The sequence below is a fragment of the Vombatus ursinus genome, unplaced genomic scaffold (assembly GCF_900497805.2).
Source record: "Vombatus ursinus unplaced genomic scaffold, bare-nosed wombat genome assembly UNPS02014775.1, whole genome shotgun sequence".
In the NCBI taxonomy this organism is placed as follows: Eukaryota; Metazoa; Chordata; class Mammalia; order Diprotodontia; family Vombatidae; genus Vombatus; species Vombatus ursinus.
In genome coordinates this window covers 14673316-14688042 of record NW_020954553.1, presented here as the reverse complement: position 1 = coordinate 14688042, position 14727 = coordinate 14673316, and the positions used below count along the sequence as shown (strand labels likewise).

At 36.4% G+C, this 14727-nt stretch overlaps 1 protein-coding gene across 8 annotated transcripts in view; it reads left to right on the top strand.

Annotated features, from left to right (window-relative positions):
• ZMYM4 (zinc finger MYM-type containing 4) overlaps window positions 1-14727 on the top strand; it is a 132502-nt gene that overhangs the window by 108336 nt on the left and 9439 nt on the right. For 5 of the 8 annotated variants that reach the window (XM_027864441.1, XM_027864440.1, XM_027864443.1 and 2 more), the window contains 8 exons: window positions 2042-2160; window positions 2811-2982; window positions 4113-4166; window positions 4294-4473; window positions 4846-4940; window positions 7119-7290; window positions 7481-7567; window positions 9200-9351. In XM_027864441.1, the coding sequence (XP_027720242.1) occupies window positions 2042-2160; window positions 2811-2982; window positions 4113-4166; window positions 4294-4473; window positions 4846-4940; window positions 7119-7290; window positions 7481-7567; window positions 9200-9351 (1031 nt within the window). The remainder of the gene's footprint in view (window positions 1-2041; window positions 2161-2810; window positions 2983-4112; window positions 4167-4293; window positions 4474-4845; window positions 4941-7118; window positions 7291-7480; window positions 7568-9199; window positions 9352-14727) is intronic. The other 3 variants (XM_027864445.1, XM_027864439.1, XM_027864442.1) reach the window with 2 other exon arrangements.

The following is a 14727-nucleotide window of genomic DNA, read 5'->3' as shown; positions in this document are numbered from 1 at the left end:
TGTGTGTGTGTGTGTGTGTGTGTGTGTGTGTGTGTGTGTGTGTGTGTTTTTAAGTTTTTCATTTGGAAGACCAAAATACCACTTCACATTTCATTTAAGATATCTAATTAAAAATATAAAGTACAATCTTGCTTTACTGTCTGATCATTTATACCAAGCAGTTTAAAAAAGATCTTTATCACTGTTGTGGAAATCCATTACAGGTTCGACTGAAGGGGAAATTCCTATAGTTTGTGAGCTCTTCCATATGTGCCTCCTTTTGATAGATGACCATCTTGTGATTTTTATCAAGCCGCAGTGATAGCCTCCTAATTGAAATCCCTAATCATTCAGAAGAGTTTAGCATAACTCTTCACCTTTGAAAAAACAAGTGGATGAAGAATGCCAGTCTAGACTAGGACATGCGCTTGGATGGGCAACCAGTAGTTCCTGTCCATCAATTTATGTGTTTTAGATGGATGGTACAAGTAATTGATGAATTGACCTAGAATTTTACTGGAGAAGGGGGGATGTGGGCTGGATAGCCTTTCAAAGCTCTTTTATTCCAAGTTTTTCCCTGGAAAACCAAAGCTTTTCTGATGTGTAACTCTAAGTCATGGGATGGTATGTACCTATGCTCTTCAAAAAATTCAGTTGAAAAACACTTGTACAGTAGTGGAGAGGCACATTTTGGATGTCACTTCCTGCAGCATATTGCAAACAAGGAATTATGAAGAATTCAGATAGCCAATAGCAAGATAAAATACTCTCTGATTCTTAGTTCTCAATATGAAGACAAATGCACCTCCATGCTGTAGGGCACCTTATTTTTTCTTTGTCACCAATGTCATTCCACCCACCAGTGCTACCATGAGTCAGTTTTACCAGTAACATCATGAAGAAGACTTCTTCTATACATTGCTTAGAGCAACAGAAGTGTCTATGATCTGTGAAGCTGCCTGTTGCTCTAGGGGGTAAGGGGAATGGAGTAGAGAGGCGTGCCTTCTCTTAAAAGAGTGTGAGGGTCCCCCTAGCTCTTCCCTTTTTGCCCCCAATCTACTCCAGGCTTTTCAGTTCCTTCCCCCTGCACCAGGACCTGCAATTTGCAGTCTTTTGAGTATCTCTTCACCTTAGCCTATTCTGACTAGGTTTGGGGAGGCAAAGGTAGAAGAAACATGCCCCCCTCCATGTCTGTTTTCTTTTATTCTTCTCTTTAACACCCCCCTGTCCCAATCTCTTTTATTTTATTTTATTATTGCTTTTTTTTTTTTTTTTTTTTTTTTTTTGCTAGGCAGTCTGCAATTGCCCAGGGTCGAACAGCTAATAAGTGTCAAGTGTCTGAGGCTGTATTTGAACTCAGGTCCTCCTGACTCCAGGATCGATGCTCTATCTACTGAGTCACCTAGCTGCCCCTCCCTCCTTAGTTGTCAATTCCCTTTTTCTTTTTGTCTTACCTGATGATTGTTTTGGTTTCTATTCCTTCCCAGACTTTCCATGGAACTGGGGTTTTTATAATTTTTCCCTTCTCTTCTGCTTCCATCATTGGGCATAGTTGGCTGGGGGTAGAGATCGATAAAGAAACCACCAACTTTTTAAAAAAGGGGTAGAAGATGTGTTCAACAATGTTCAGCTGAAAAAATGGCCTAGATTTTTTGCAAGAGTCATGCCCATGTGCTCCATTGGTAACTTCATAGTATATGTAAGAACTCAAGACAGATCTTTAGAATGTAGGGCAGATTCCCTCTGATTCACTTTTGGAATTTAGTGATACTGAACATTTTATTTTGGGTGATAATACATGGTTTGTGTTTCTTATTTTGAAAAATATTCAAAAATATTCATATTTCTCCACTTGTCAGGAAATGGCTCTTAATTTACATAGTGTTATATTTATTTTACTATATGAACACTTTGTAAATATAACTGAAATGTCTCCTAAGACTGAGTTTTTTTAGAATAAAAATGTACCTCAATGGTCATCTAGTCTAACCTCACCCTGATGTTAATCTCTGAACAACTTTTTTCCCTCTTTTTCCTATCTTCATGTTTGTTTCTTTATTAGAAGATGTCCAAAGTCCACCCCCGGTCGTCATGGTGCCAGTTCCTGTACCAGTGTTTGTGCCTATACCACTGCATCTTTATACACAATATGCACCGGTCCCATTTGGGCTTCCAATACCAGTGAGTGATTATTCTAATTTAACTAAGATCTAATTTATGGTTTCCCTGTAGTATATAATTTTTCACGTCAAATACTATACTTACTGATAAAAGTGGGAAAACAACCTTTTTTATAATATACCTAATAATAATGATAGCTTATACTTAGCGTGTTATATGGTTTACAAAGTGCTATATATACAGATCTCATTTGATCCTCGCAATAATCCTGTGAGAGGTGTGCGTGTGTATAATTTAATAATGAGTTCATATTTGTCATCTGCTCATGTAATCATGAAGATAGATATTAGAGGTTGTAAGAGAATATTAATATTTGTGTTCAGAAAACAGCACTGGAGAATACAAACAGATATATTCACCTTTTATTTAGGTGATCCAAAACTTAATGAAATAAACTGATAGGCAGCTTTACTTTTTAATAATAATTTTAAAACGCGTTGCATTTGCCTACTATCCTGTGTTTCTTTTAAAGCAATTTAACGTTATCATTTGATCTCAAAATATCCCTATGGGTTGGTTGTTATCTTCTCATCACAAAGGAGATCCATTTATAAAAACATACTTTCAATAGGAAAATCATTATCTAAACAGCTGTCTAATTTAATAACGAAATTAGAGTTCTACTCTGTAACTCTTAAGTATTTTCTTAGATGCCGGTCCCCATGCTTATTCCTACAACAGTGGACAGTGCAAATAAGGTCAATGAAACCATCCAAGACATTAAGGAAAATATGTCTCCTCATCCATTTGAGGCTGACCTTCTTCAGATGGCAGAAATAATTGCAGAAGATGAAGAGAAAGAAAAAACACTGTCTCATGGAGGTTGGTATTGTCTTAAGTTAAAAAAAATACTGTGTGACTTTAATGATAATAGACAATGGTGATAATTTTTAAAAATTTTCTTAAATAGGTCTTGTTTTGGGTTTGTGATGACTTTTAAGCCTTGAGCCTCTTTAAAAACATTTAAAAAAATTTTTTTAGTATTCTAAATTATCCACAGTCTATAGTCTTAATCTAGAGAAACATAAGCTTAATTTTTTTAAAGGTTCATTGTCATCTAGTACTTTTTCCCTAACCAAAAACCATCATGATTATTTATGTAATTTTCTTCTATGTATTATCTTTTTTTTTTCCTCTTGATGATTTATGTATTTACTATAGTCAGGTTATTGGAAAATCCATAGAATTGTAGACACTGAAAATAAGAAGAGAGCTCAGAATTTATCTAGAGCAACCTTTACTTGAATAGGAATTCTTCCCCTCCATCACACCATACACACTCTACCACCATATCAGTCAATGGTCATTAAATTAAATATTCTGTCAATCTATTAATTAACAAACATTTACCAGGCACTTACTATGTGCCAGGTATTTTGAAGTACAAAAACAGAAATCTTTGCCATCAAAGAGCTCATATTCCATCAAGGAAAGCTGCATATATGCATGCATATAAGTTGACAAACACAAATGTTTGTATAAACACAGGTATGCCTGTACATGCACAGAGCGTGAATTCAAAATGATTTGGGGGGCTTGAAACTAACAGCTGGAGGGGGTGTGGTTCAGGTCAAGAAAGGCCTCACAGATGGTGGCCCAGAAGTTGATCTTTAAAGGGACCTAAGTTCTGCTGTGTATTATGTCCTCTTCACTTAGCCTGTATGTCTTCTGAGCCAACTTGAATCTCTAGTATATGATTTAAAAAAAAAAAAGAAGGTAAAATGTAGTTTGGGGTGTACATGTATGCCATCATGGAATAGTTAATTCTTAACTTTAGTGACTTCAAAAAAATAAGTATTTCTTTTTTTATATGAAAATATACTGAAATTTTTTCTAAACTGATTCATGAACCTGCCATAGCTTATCATTTGGGATGAGAAAAAGAAATTATGTGTGTTTGTGTAAGTGAGCTTAATTTCCTGATCATTATAAATTGTTTCTTTTTTCTTGAGGGTCTCAAACATCTGAGCATGAGCTCTTTCTTGACACCAAGATATTTGAGAAAGGTTTGTACTTTTAAATACGTTCTGATTTCTGCCAGTTCTGTTTTTCTAGTCAGTAGCAAGACACTGTACCATATGTCTCGCTTGGTTTGGTTTTGGAAATTTTCTTTTGTCTGTGTTAAAATTTCAGATCAAGGAAGCACATACAGTGGTGATCTTGAATCAGAAGCAGTGTCTACTCCACATAGTTGGGAGGAAGAACTTAATCATTATGCCTTAAGGTCAAATACCACACAGGAGTTGGATCTAGAACCGAAGCAGTCACCAAAAGTGGATACAGAACAAGATCTCGAGGCAGATTTTCCATCAGGTTTGTACAGAGCTATAAAATTATCTTAGATTAGAACGAATCTCAGTTGATATTTATCAGGCAGTCAGAAGGTAGTAGGAATAATTACTTAGGTCATAATGTTGAAAATATGTGATTGCTGCCTTTGCAGAACTATTGCTGTTTTGCTAGTCCGTTTCATTTTTATCAGCTTCTGTTTACATATTTTGCTAGTTTCAGTGAAGGATTTTTAAAATTCACATTCTATAACTGCCATACTTCATTTATCTTAATTGTCTGAGGAAGTTTTTCCTTCATAAACTTAAAGAATAAAGCAATATATAGGAATCTTCCTGGTACTTTGATTTTTTTTTTGTCTATTTAATTCACTTTGTAATTTTCTTTTGGGTATAGAAACCTTTGATCCCCTCAATAAGGGAATGGGAATTCAGTCTCGCTCACGACCAAGACGACGGCACAGAGATGGCTTTCCACAACCTAAACGAAGAGTAAGCAGAAACTGTTTCATTGGGGTCTTGATAAATTTCTCTGATAACTCTTTTTCTGCATTTACTCAACAGACATTTATTGAAAGCCTCTGTGCATAAGGCATTTTTCTTGTTGCTATGTAGATCAGCGGTGTCAAACTCAAATAAAAATGGTGGCCACTTATCCATAAATAAAGATCTCTGTGGACCACATATTAAGTTAGTTTTAAAATGTAATGCTATGTGTATTTTATTGTATTTTCATTTTATTAAATATTTCCCAATTATATTTTAATCTGGTTCAGACCTCTTTCAAGAGTGTTGTGGACCACATGCATGTTTGACACCTCTGGTGTAGATTATTTTAATTGTTTTATGGTTTTTTGTAGCATCGTTTTCTGAATTTACTTACAATAAAGACAATCTTGGATCAAAAGCAAATTTTCTGTGGAAAACGTTTAGAAGGAAGAGTCTTCTATTCATAAGTTTTCTTTACCCCTCAAGTAATTAAAAAACCACAGTCTCAAATACACCTCTTTTATCCTTAATGAAAAATACATAAGTAACTTGCCTTTCCAACCAAAAGAAAATAGGTGTTTTGGAATTGGAGAACTTAACAATTATTAGCTTTCAGACATGTATAAAGAGTAGAACATTTAACTGCTCCAATGATCTGTTCAATTCAGTAAATCTTTACTAAATATTTATACTATGTTTGAATGTAAGAATCATTGTGTGCTGCTTTATTGAGGAGACAAAGGTGAAGAACATTACTTCTGCCCTCAAAGAGCTTACATATTTGATTTTAGTAGGGTTCAAGAGATGTATCTAAATAAATGATTCAATGTAGAAACACCATAAGGGGAAAGCAGAAAGTGCTGCAGGAAATAGCAGTAGGGAAAACTTATTTGGCAAAGGTGGGTTAGAGAGGTGAGATGGTAGGAAACTCCATTCACGAGATGATGCCTGAGTTGGATCTTGAAGGAAGTTAAAGATTTCAGCAGGTAGTGTTCAGGATAGGGTAGTATGTTCTTAGCAAAGGAACCTGCATGGCCCGTGGGTTGTCTATCCCCAGTAAAATGTAAGCTTCTTGAAGAGAGGACCTTTTCATTATTATCTTTGCATCTCAAGTCTCAAACACAAAGTGAAGCTCATAGTAGGTACTTTAAGTTAATGCTTGTTGAGTAGATGGAGTTGGAGGAGGGCAGGACAAGATTGGAGATCAAGTCATAGTCTTTCGTGCCAGGAATGTGTGATGAGAAATAGAGTGAAATAAAGTTGGAAAAGTAGTTTGGAGTCAAAATCTGGGGAAACTTAAATGCTAGAGAGTTTGTGTTTTACCATATAGAGAGTTAAACTAGTGAAAGTTTTTGAGTAGAGAAATGCCATGGTCAGACCTGAGCATTAGGAAGATTAATTGGCAGCTATATGAAGGATAAATTGGAGAGCCCAGCAGCAGGGATTACTACTAAAATAATCCAGGTCAGAAGTAATGATGTCTTGAAATAGGAGAGAAGAGGTTAGACACAAGATTCTCCAGAAATGGTATCAAAAGAATTTGACAGCTGAGTGAAATAGAATATGAGGGACAAGGAAAAGTCAAAGATAACTCCAGAATTTGAGCCAATATTACTGGGAGCATGGTGATAGAGCAACAGATAATAGAGATGTATACATCAATAGAGGTCATATGAAGTTTGTTGCCCTTACATTGAAACCTTTCCAGAATTATAGATGCTAGCATAAATATCCTAAGATTTATTTGCTGTTTTGTCTGGATGACCTGTAAGATCTCTATCAACTCTTAACTCTTGCTTCTTACACTCACTTGTGACTACATTGTAGTAATACTCCACAAATTTCATCACCACTAAGTTTGAAACCCCGACTAATTTATAAAGCCATTAAGGTATACTACAAAAGGGGTAAGGAAAGCTTATCTTTCCATTGCCTAAATTTCCTGTTGCTTCCATTGAGAAGTAAGAAAGAATGTAACCTTTCTTTATAGCAAAGTTGGTTGAAAACAACCTTGTTTATTGTGTTTCATTCTTTTACTTCATTGGGAGGTAAAAATGGAATATGTCTTGTTGTCTCATCAGTTCATTGTTAATCTTAATGATGTTAATATCTTAATATATTAAGTTATTTCTTTCTAAGAAGAGGACCCAAAGCTAAAAATTATATCCTGTATATTTGTAGGGAAGGAAGAAGTCTATAGTAGCTGCAGAGCCCAAGAATTTTGTTCAAGGAACAATTCAAGGTGGTTCAGTACCCCCAATGACACTGAAATACATGTATGGAGTAAATGCCTGGAAGAATTGGGTTAAGTGGAAAAATGCCAAGGAAGAACAGGGGGAGCAGAAATTTGGAGGTAAACATACGTAGGCTTCCCTTGATAAAGGTGAGCGGCCTGGGGGTGGAGGTAGTTTAAAAAGGGTCTCAGGTCTGTGCAGTTAAAATAACTATTGATGAAGTAAACTAGGTATAAAGATTTCCAAGTCTCTAATCTGAGTGTGAAGTTTTTTACCCTTTCATTTAAGTTTTTCATCTTTCCTTGTCAGGTGTTGAACCTGTTCCATGCTCTGATTCTTTGGGAAGTGCCCAAGACCATTCACTCTCTCAAGAAACCTCTGAGCCCAGCTGCAGAGGTATAACTAATTTACAAAGCCTATTCTCTTTTCATCTTCTCACTGTACTTGGAAATATAAATGTCATTGTACATTTCTTTGAGTTAATAGATTGTGAAAAAGGAGCATTTTATTGAAGGAGTCTTTTATTGAAAGGACACTAGTTTTTGAGTCAAGACCTAGGTTTTGTCAACCTTACCTCTTGCTAATTGTGTGATATTAGACAAATAATTGAATATCTCTGACTTTCTATTTTCTTGTTTGTAAAATGAAAGGTGGTACTTGTACTACCTATTTATAGGTTTGTGAATACCAAAGGAGATAATAATATGAAAGTATATTGTAACTGTAAATCATTGTGTTAATCTAAACTATTGGGATTATCAAATGTACAAATGAATTTCTGATCTCATCAATTCAAGAGTTCTCACCAACCATGCAGATTACAGTCCCTCCATGCCTGCCTATCCTATGCGACTGTTGTTCATGTCTTCTAAAATTTTGCCTCAGGAAGTCCATTTAACATGCTGGAAGCTTTCCTCATTCTTCCCAACATCACAAGTGTACTTTCCAGTGTAGCACTTTGACCATCCACCTGTCATCCCTTTGTCTCATCACCTGATTAGCCCATCTTCTCTTCCTGTTATACAATTCCTTGAAGACTTCTTTTGTTCCTGTTTCTTAGAGTGCCTTATTGATTATATATTGCAGCCTGCTTATACCCACCATATGCCTCTCCGTTGACCTCTGAGCAATACTCATTCTTAGTTCTTCAAAGGCAGTTGTGTTCCATGTCTTACTGTCATTTAACAGTGTTAGCGTGTTATTATAATATTAGGTGTTAGTAAGTTAGTATTGAAAAGATGTGTCTTTGCTTTTGTGGAAAGCTTAGAGGTCGGTGAGTGTGCTTTGTTATTTCCTGAAAGAAATTAAGTTATGTTCTCTTCCTTCAACTCTGGGCCCAAATTGCTATTCTGTGCTTTCTGTGCCATACAGAATACAAGATCCCAGTATGTTGTTAATTATGAAAAAGTGTTTGATTTGGTAAACAAAATCCCAACTTAGAGGCATTTTTACAATGTATATCCCATCCGTGCATCAAGATGATTCCAGATTCTTTGGATCTGTGACAACAGAAATAACCCTATTCCAAAGAATCAGGCTAGGCATAAAATAAGGAAAAATATACTTTTCAAAGATATTCAAGGTTTTTGTGAAGGAAGAGATACAGTGCAAAATCTGTGGTCGAAAAGGGATGCCCTGTGATTGGTAAGGTCTTCTAGATGCTCTTCCATCAAGTCCCATATCATTTCATAGTCCCCTGAAAGAGATTTGTAATCACTCCAAGGAGCTTGTGCTATCCATCCATACAGGAAACACGAAGTAGATGAAGACTATCTTTGAGATTATTTTTATGTTAAATTACTGAACAAATTGCCTCAAACATTGCTATTGGGCAGATAAATCAGTGTCTCACATGCAGATTTTTGAATGAATGGTTTTATGATGTGGTTCTGTTTTGATTATTCTCATGTGAGGGCCAGAAAATTGGGGTCATTTTCTAACTGTGCATACCAAACAGCCAGAAGCTATAATGTGTTCTCATACTTATTAGAAGTTGATATTTAGTATTCTTATCCCACCCTCCCACAGTCCGCCCTATAAAGCTAAAGGAAGAAATTTTGTCCTGTACTTTTGCTGAATTGAGTTTGGGCTTATGCCAGTTTATCCAAGAGGTGCGGAGACCAAATGGTGAAAAATATGATCCAGACAGCATCTTATACTTGTGCCTTGGAATTCAACAGGTACCAAATTAAATTACTTTTCTTTATTTCTTGCTGGTACTGGCAGTTGTTACTTCTTAGTAATTCTGGCAAAGCCCATGAGTTTGAAAAAAATAGTGTAATAATTTGTGCTTATTTGAACACTTTTTTTTTCTGTAACCCAGAAATTAGTTCCTGTTGTTGGTGTAGTGTTGTTTTGGGGGCTCCTTTAGGTATGAGGTTCAGATGACTTTGGAACTAGAGTGCATCTTACTTTTAAGATTCTAGATTGGCCAAACCTAGTTTTCAGAAAACTATGACAACTGCATTGATTTTCTTCAAGTGCTTGTACTTACTAATATTTCAAAATGATGGGTTGTACTGTATTTGACAGAAACCTACCATAGCCATTTGGAAATAAAAAATTCTATCAGTGGTCAAATCAATCAACTATCTATTGTGTGCCTACTGTTTTTCTAGACTGGGCCGTAGGTCTTATTGAGACAAATAAGTAAGGGACTTCATCCTCACCCTTAAAGAGCTGATAGTCTAACTATGTAAAGGTAAATTAACATTAATTACCAATTGAATCTTATAGATATATTATTGTGTGGAAAGATAAATCTTACTTCTCCATTTAAAAAATCAACATTTATTAAGCAATCACATTCAGTATGATTAATAACCCTCAGTTACTAAATAGACATAAAATAAATTCTCAAAATAAGTAATTCCTTAGGAATGAATACTAAAAGTTTAAACACTTTAAAGGAGCCTATTCATAGATTCAGTATACACTATTTCATACCTGAAAGTACTTCAGAGGGCATCTAATCCAACCTTTTCCATCATAGGAATTCCTCCTATGGTAATCTTAAGGAGGGGTAGAGGCGTCCTCCCAAAGCAGTTTGTTCTGCTTTTTAACAGCTTTAATTGTTTGGAGGTTTTTCTTTACATTGAGCCAAAACTTGACTCCACTGTTTCTATTTTTGCCCTGTGAGGCCAAGCAGAATAAGTCTAGCCCGTTTTCAAAATGGCAGTTCTTTAAATACTTGGAGACAGCATTGATGCCACCCCTCTGCCTTCTCTGTTCTTAATATCCCTGGACCTTTGTATGTCCTAATTTCTAGTCCTTTGAGCATCTTGTTTGCCTTTTTTTTGGGGGGGGGGGCTGGGCAATGGGGTTAAGTGACTTGTGCAGGGTCACACAGCTAGTAAGTGATAAGTGTCTGAGGCTGGATTTGAACTCAGGTCCTCCTGACTCCAGGGCCAGTGCTCTGTCCACTGAGCCACCTAGCTGCCCCCTTGTTTGCCTTTCTTTAGATTCATCTTTCTAACCTCCCCAAACCCCCATCTTTTCCATTTCCTTCCTTATAAATAGCCAAAAACTAACCTCAGTATTGTAGATCTGGTCTGACTAAGGTTGAGTACAACAAGGCCGTCATACACAAGTCTTTTCCCACTGCCATGCCACAGTGCTGACTTAAATTGAATTTGCAGGCCACTTAAACCTCCTGATATTTTTCACATGATCAGTTGTCTAGGGCTAGGCAATCCTCATCATTCTATACTTGTTCAATAGATTTTTCTGAATCCAGCTGTAAGATGTCCATGTTTGCCCTTACCGAATTTCATTATAGAGTCAGTCACTCTATCCCTCTGTCCTTTGGAGATCTTGTTGTTCCCTGACTCTTGCCTCGGGTGTTAGCTGTTCCACTTGCTAAGGGGGCTGCTATCTGCTACGTTATCCAAGTTATGGTTAAAAACCTTGAACAACTAAATGCCAAGGATATTCCACTGAAACCTTCCACTACTGATACCTCCCTTCATGTTTACATCATTCCCATAATGACAATCATAATGTCAACTGATACTCCTTTTTAAAATGTTTGAACCCCTTTGCATAAATTATCTCATTTGAGTCTTGCAACAACCCTGTTGTGAAAGTCTAGTCATCCTGCAAGACCTGAAGCCACCTAGTTGTATTGTCGTCTAATCTTTGTTTTGCCTTGGGTTAGAGATGTTATATAAAGTAAATTCTGAGAACCACATAACACATAAGGGCCATTTGTTTTGTGAATATAGTCCTTAGAGAAATTCCTGGTTTTATGATTTACATTCAGTACAATATTTATATTTTGTGGTTGATTTCTAAGTCATAGGTAGATGTGAGTTAGTTAAATTATTAATGTTGTCAATTTTAAGTGAATTTCCCAGTTAACCAACAATTATCCACTTACACACTAAAATTGTCTGTGTTATGAGGACAAAGGACAAAGAGACAAGAACTGCTAGCGCTTTCTTCCCCCATGCACAATTTTATGTACTGATTTAAGGCCCTTTCTGTTTCTACATCCAATAATCCTCTGATCAATTCAGTTATGTTTTTAAAAACGTAGAGCCCTTTACCAGAAATTAATTTAGCTAGTAAAGTAAGCCAATAAAGAAAAAACATCTTCCTTCAAATTTATTTACAGGTAAAAAATGGTAACTTTAGAAGTCCATGACAAAATGGCATTTGAAAAATGAAGTTTAATTAGAAATCAAACCCCCTCTAACCCTTGTGTTCTCTGTTGTACTCTTTAGCATTTAATTATATGCTCTATTTTATTCTTTTATTGTTTTGTGTCTGCTTGTTGTTTCCATGGATAAACTAGGTTAACACTTAACCTAGTCTGTTCTCAAAAATTACAAAGACTTTCTCCATGTCCGGCACTGTAAGCCTGGGTTTCTCTGCCTCTTAATAACTGTAATTAACAGGTAAAGTCTTTTATTTTTATGACGGAAACTTTTTTGGTTCTGGGGCTTCATGCAGCTAGCTTCTAAGCACAGAACTAAAGGTCTCCTGAGTTCGCTTAATATTGGCTAGCTCTTATTATTAGTTTGTTTTTTTTTCCAAAAATTTTTCTTTTAAATATTTAACTTTAAATTGTCTTACACCATTTTAAAATGTGATTTTTTTTAAAGTACATACTTAAATCTATTAAAAAATGTTTTGGTATAAATTAAATTCCTTTAAAAACCACTATCTGAGGAGTGCATCCATTCAGTGAATTTGAAGTATGCTTATATTTTATTAATCATTATCAAGATTGTATGTCATAGAAGTACAGACAATTCTGGCTTTATGTAAATTTGCATTATGCAAATTTAACTTTATGTAAAGAATTCTGAAAGAAATCCACATTCCCAAAAAACACCTATGTTAACTTTCTGTACAGCACTATGTGCTCTCACTCTCTTGGTCTCTCCTCCTGTCCCTCAGGTTCTACACTCTGTGGGATACCCCCTCCCCCCAAAAAAAACTTTTTAAAAAAACCCCAAATGAAAGCAGATACCACTGCCCAATTTGAAACTTAGCTGGAGACCTCCGATGCCAAGAGAAGAGACCTTTGCCCTGCTCTGACCATTGAGTGTGAGATGGGTAATAATATATTTTGAGGCTAGAAAGATAAGATAGGGCCAGGTTGTGAAGTATTTTACAAGACAAACAGAAAATTTTATATTTTGTTCTGTACGTGATAAGGAAGCACAGGAATTTCTTGAGTAGAGAAGTGGTGTGCTCAGAGCTGCACTTAAGGAAAATTACTTTGGCAGCCATGTGGAGGATAATTTAGAGCAGAGATGAACTCGAAGCAGGGAGACCAAGTAGGAGGCCATCACAGTAGGTGAAAAGGCCCTGAACTAAAATATGCTCAAAGAAGGGTCAGATGGAAGAGATGTCGTGGGGAAGTAGAAACAGCAAGATCAGGCATTGGATTGCATGTAAAATTCAGGGGAATAGTGAATAGTTGAGGATAATGCTGAGGTTATGAACCAGGAGACTGGAAAGAAGAGTGGTACATTTGTTCAAAATAGAGAAGTTTGGAAGAGGGGTGGATTTAGGGATAAAAATAACGAGTTCTCTTCTGGACATGTAGAATTTGAGATATCTTTGTGACATTCAGTTTGAAACATCCAGTAGGAAATTGGTAGTGCAGGACTGCTAATTAGAGAAAAGATTAGACCTGCCTATAAATATCTTACGTGTCATCTGCGTAGAGATGATAATTAAACCCTGTGGAGCTGATGAGGTCACAAAGAGTAAAAGAGAGAAGAGAGGGACCAGGACACAGACTTGTGGAATATGCGCTGTTGGAGAAGGACGTGATATAGGTAATGGGCCAGCAGCCAGACTGAGGAATAATCAGACATAGGAAGAGAACCAGGTGAGAGTAGTTTCACAGAAACCCAGAGCAGAGAGATTGTCCAGAAGGAGAAGTAGGTAGTCACCAGTGTCAAATGAAGCAGAGAGGTTAAGAAAAATGGCAAGTAACTGAAAAAAGGCCATCAAATTTGGCAGTTAAGGGATTATTGGTAATTTTGGAAGGAGTGGTTTAAGTTGAGTGATGAGGTCTTAAGCCAGACAGCTCTTTCTAGGAGTTTAACTGAGTAAAGGATAAGAGTTAGGAGGAAAACTTGAAAAGAGAAGAAGATTCTTTAAAGATGAGAGGGAGAGACTTGGACATATTTGAGGAAAGTGGGGAGGGAGCTGGAATAGAGAGGAAGACTAAAGATCATGGAAGGGGTAAGTCACTCTGCTGGAAAAGACTGGAAGAAATAAAATCAAGGGCATGTGTCAAGGTGGCCTTAGTAAGGAGGACTACTTCTTTGTCAAAGATTGGTGAAAAACATAAAAAGGGATGATGAAGAGAAACAGAAAATAAAATATGACCTCAATTTTATCAGAAAGTAAGAATTGAAATCCTCAACTGAGAGGGTGGGGTATAGGGAAGTTTGGGAGGCTTGATGACAGAAGAAGCTTTGGTGGGAAATGAAATGGGGAAGCAGGAAGGTATAGAAAATATTGTTTTGCTGCAGTGAAGGCCCATTTGAAGTTTGGTAACATATATTTGTAGTCTGTCAAATCAGTACAATTGTGTTACTTCCTCATGTGCCATTTGACAGCACAAGACTAATCTAGGGCTGACTTTTGTCAAGGGATGATTGTCAGTTAGACGAGATGGTAAGTTGAGAGTAGAAAACAATGTGGAGTTGAATTGGCTAATTATCAAGTCAAGATGAGAGAGGGAAATGAAGTTAGAGGAGAGGTAATGGCCTGGAAAAGTACCGAGGAGTAGAGGGATTAGAGGTCATGAAGAAGGAGAAATAGTAGTGGAACACTTTAATGGTGAGGTTTGACTGTGACCCTCTTTATGTATGTGTGAGAATTAGGGAATAAATCATGAAATTTTGAGAGAGATTGAGAATCTCAGAAGTTAGGTTGTTTGGGGGAGTATTGGCATGGAAATTGGAATCCCCCAGTATAAGAGAAAGAATTGGAGAGCAAAGACAGGGAGTAAGATACTGAACTCTTTGCCAAAGAAGGGGTAATGATTTGTAGACAACTGTCAACTATGAATTGTCTGTATTATGTAG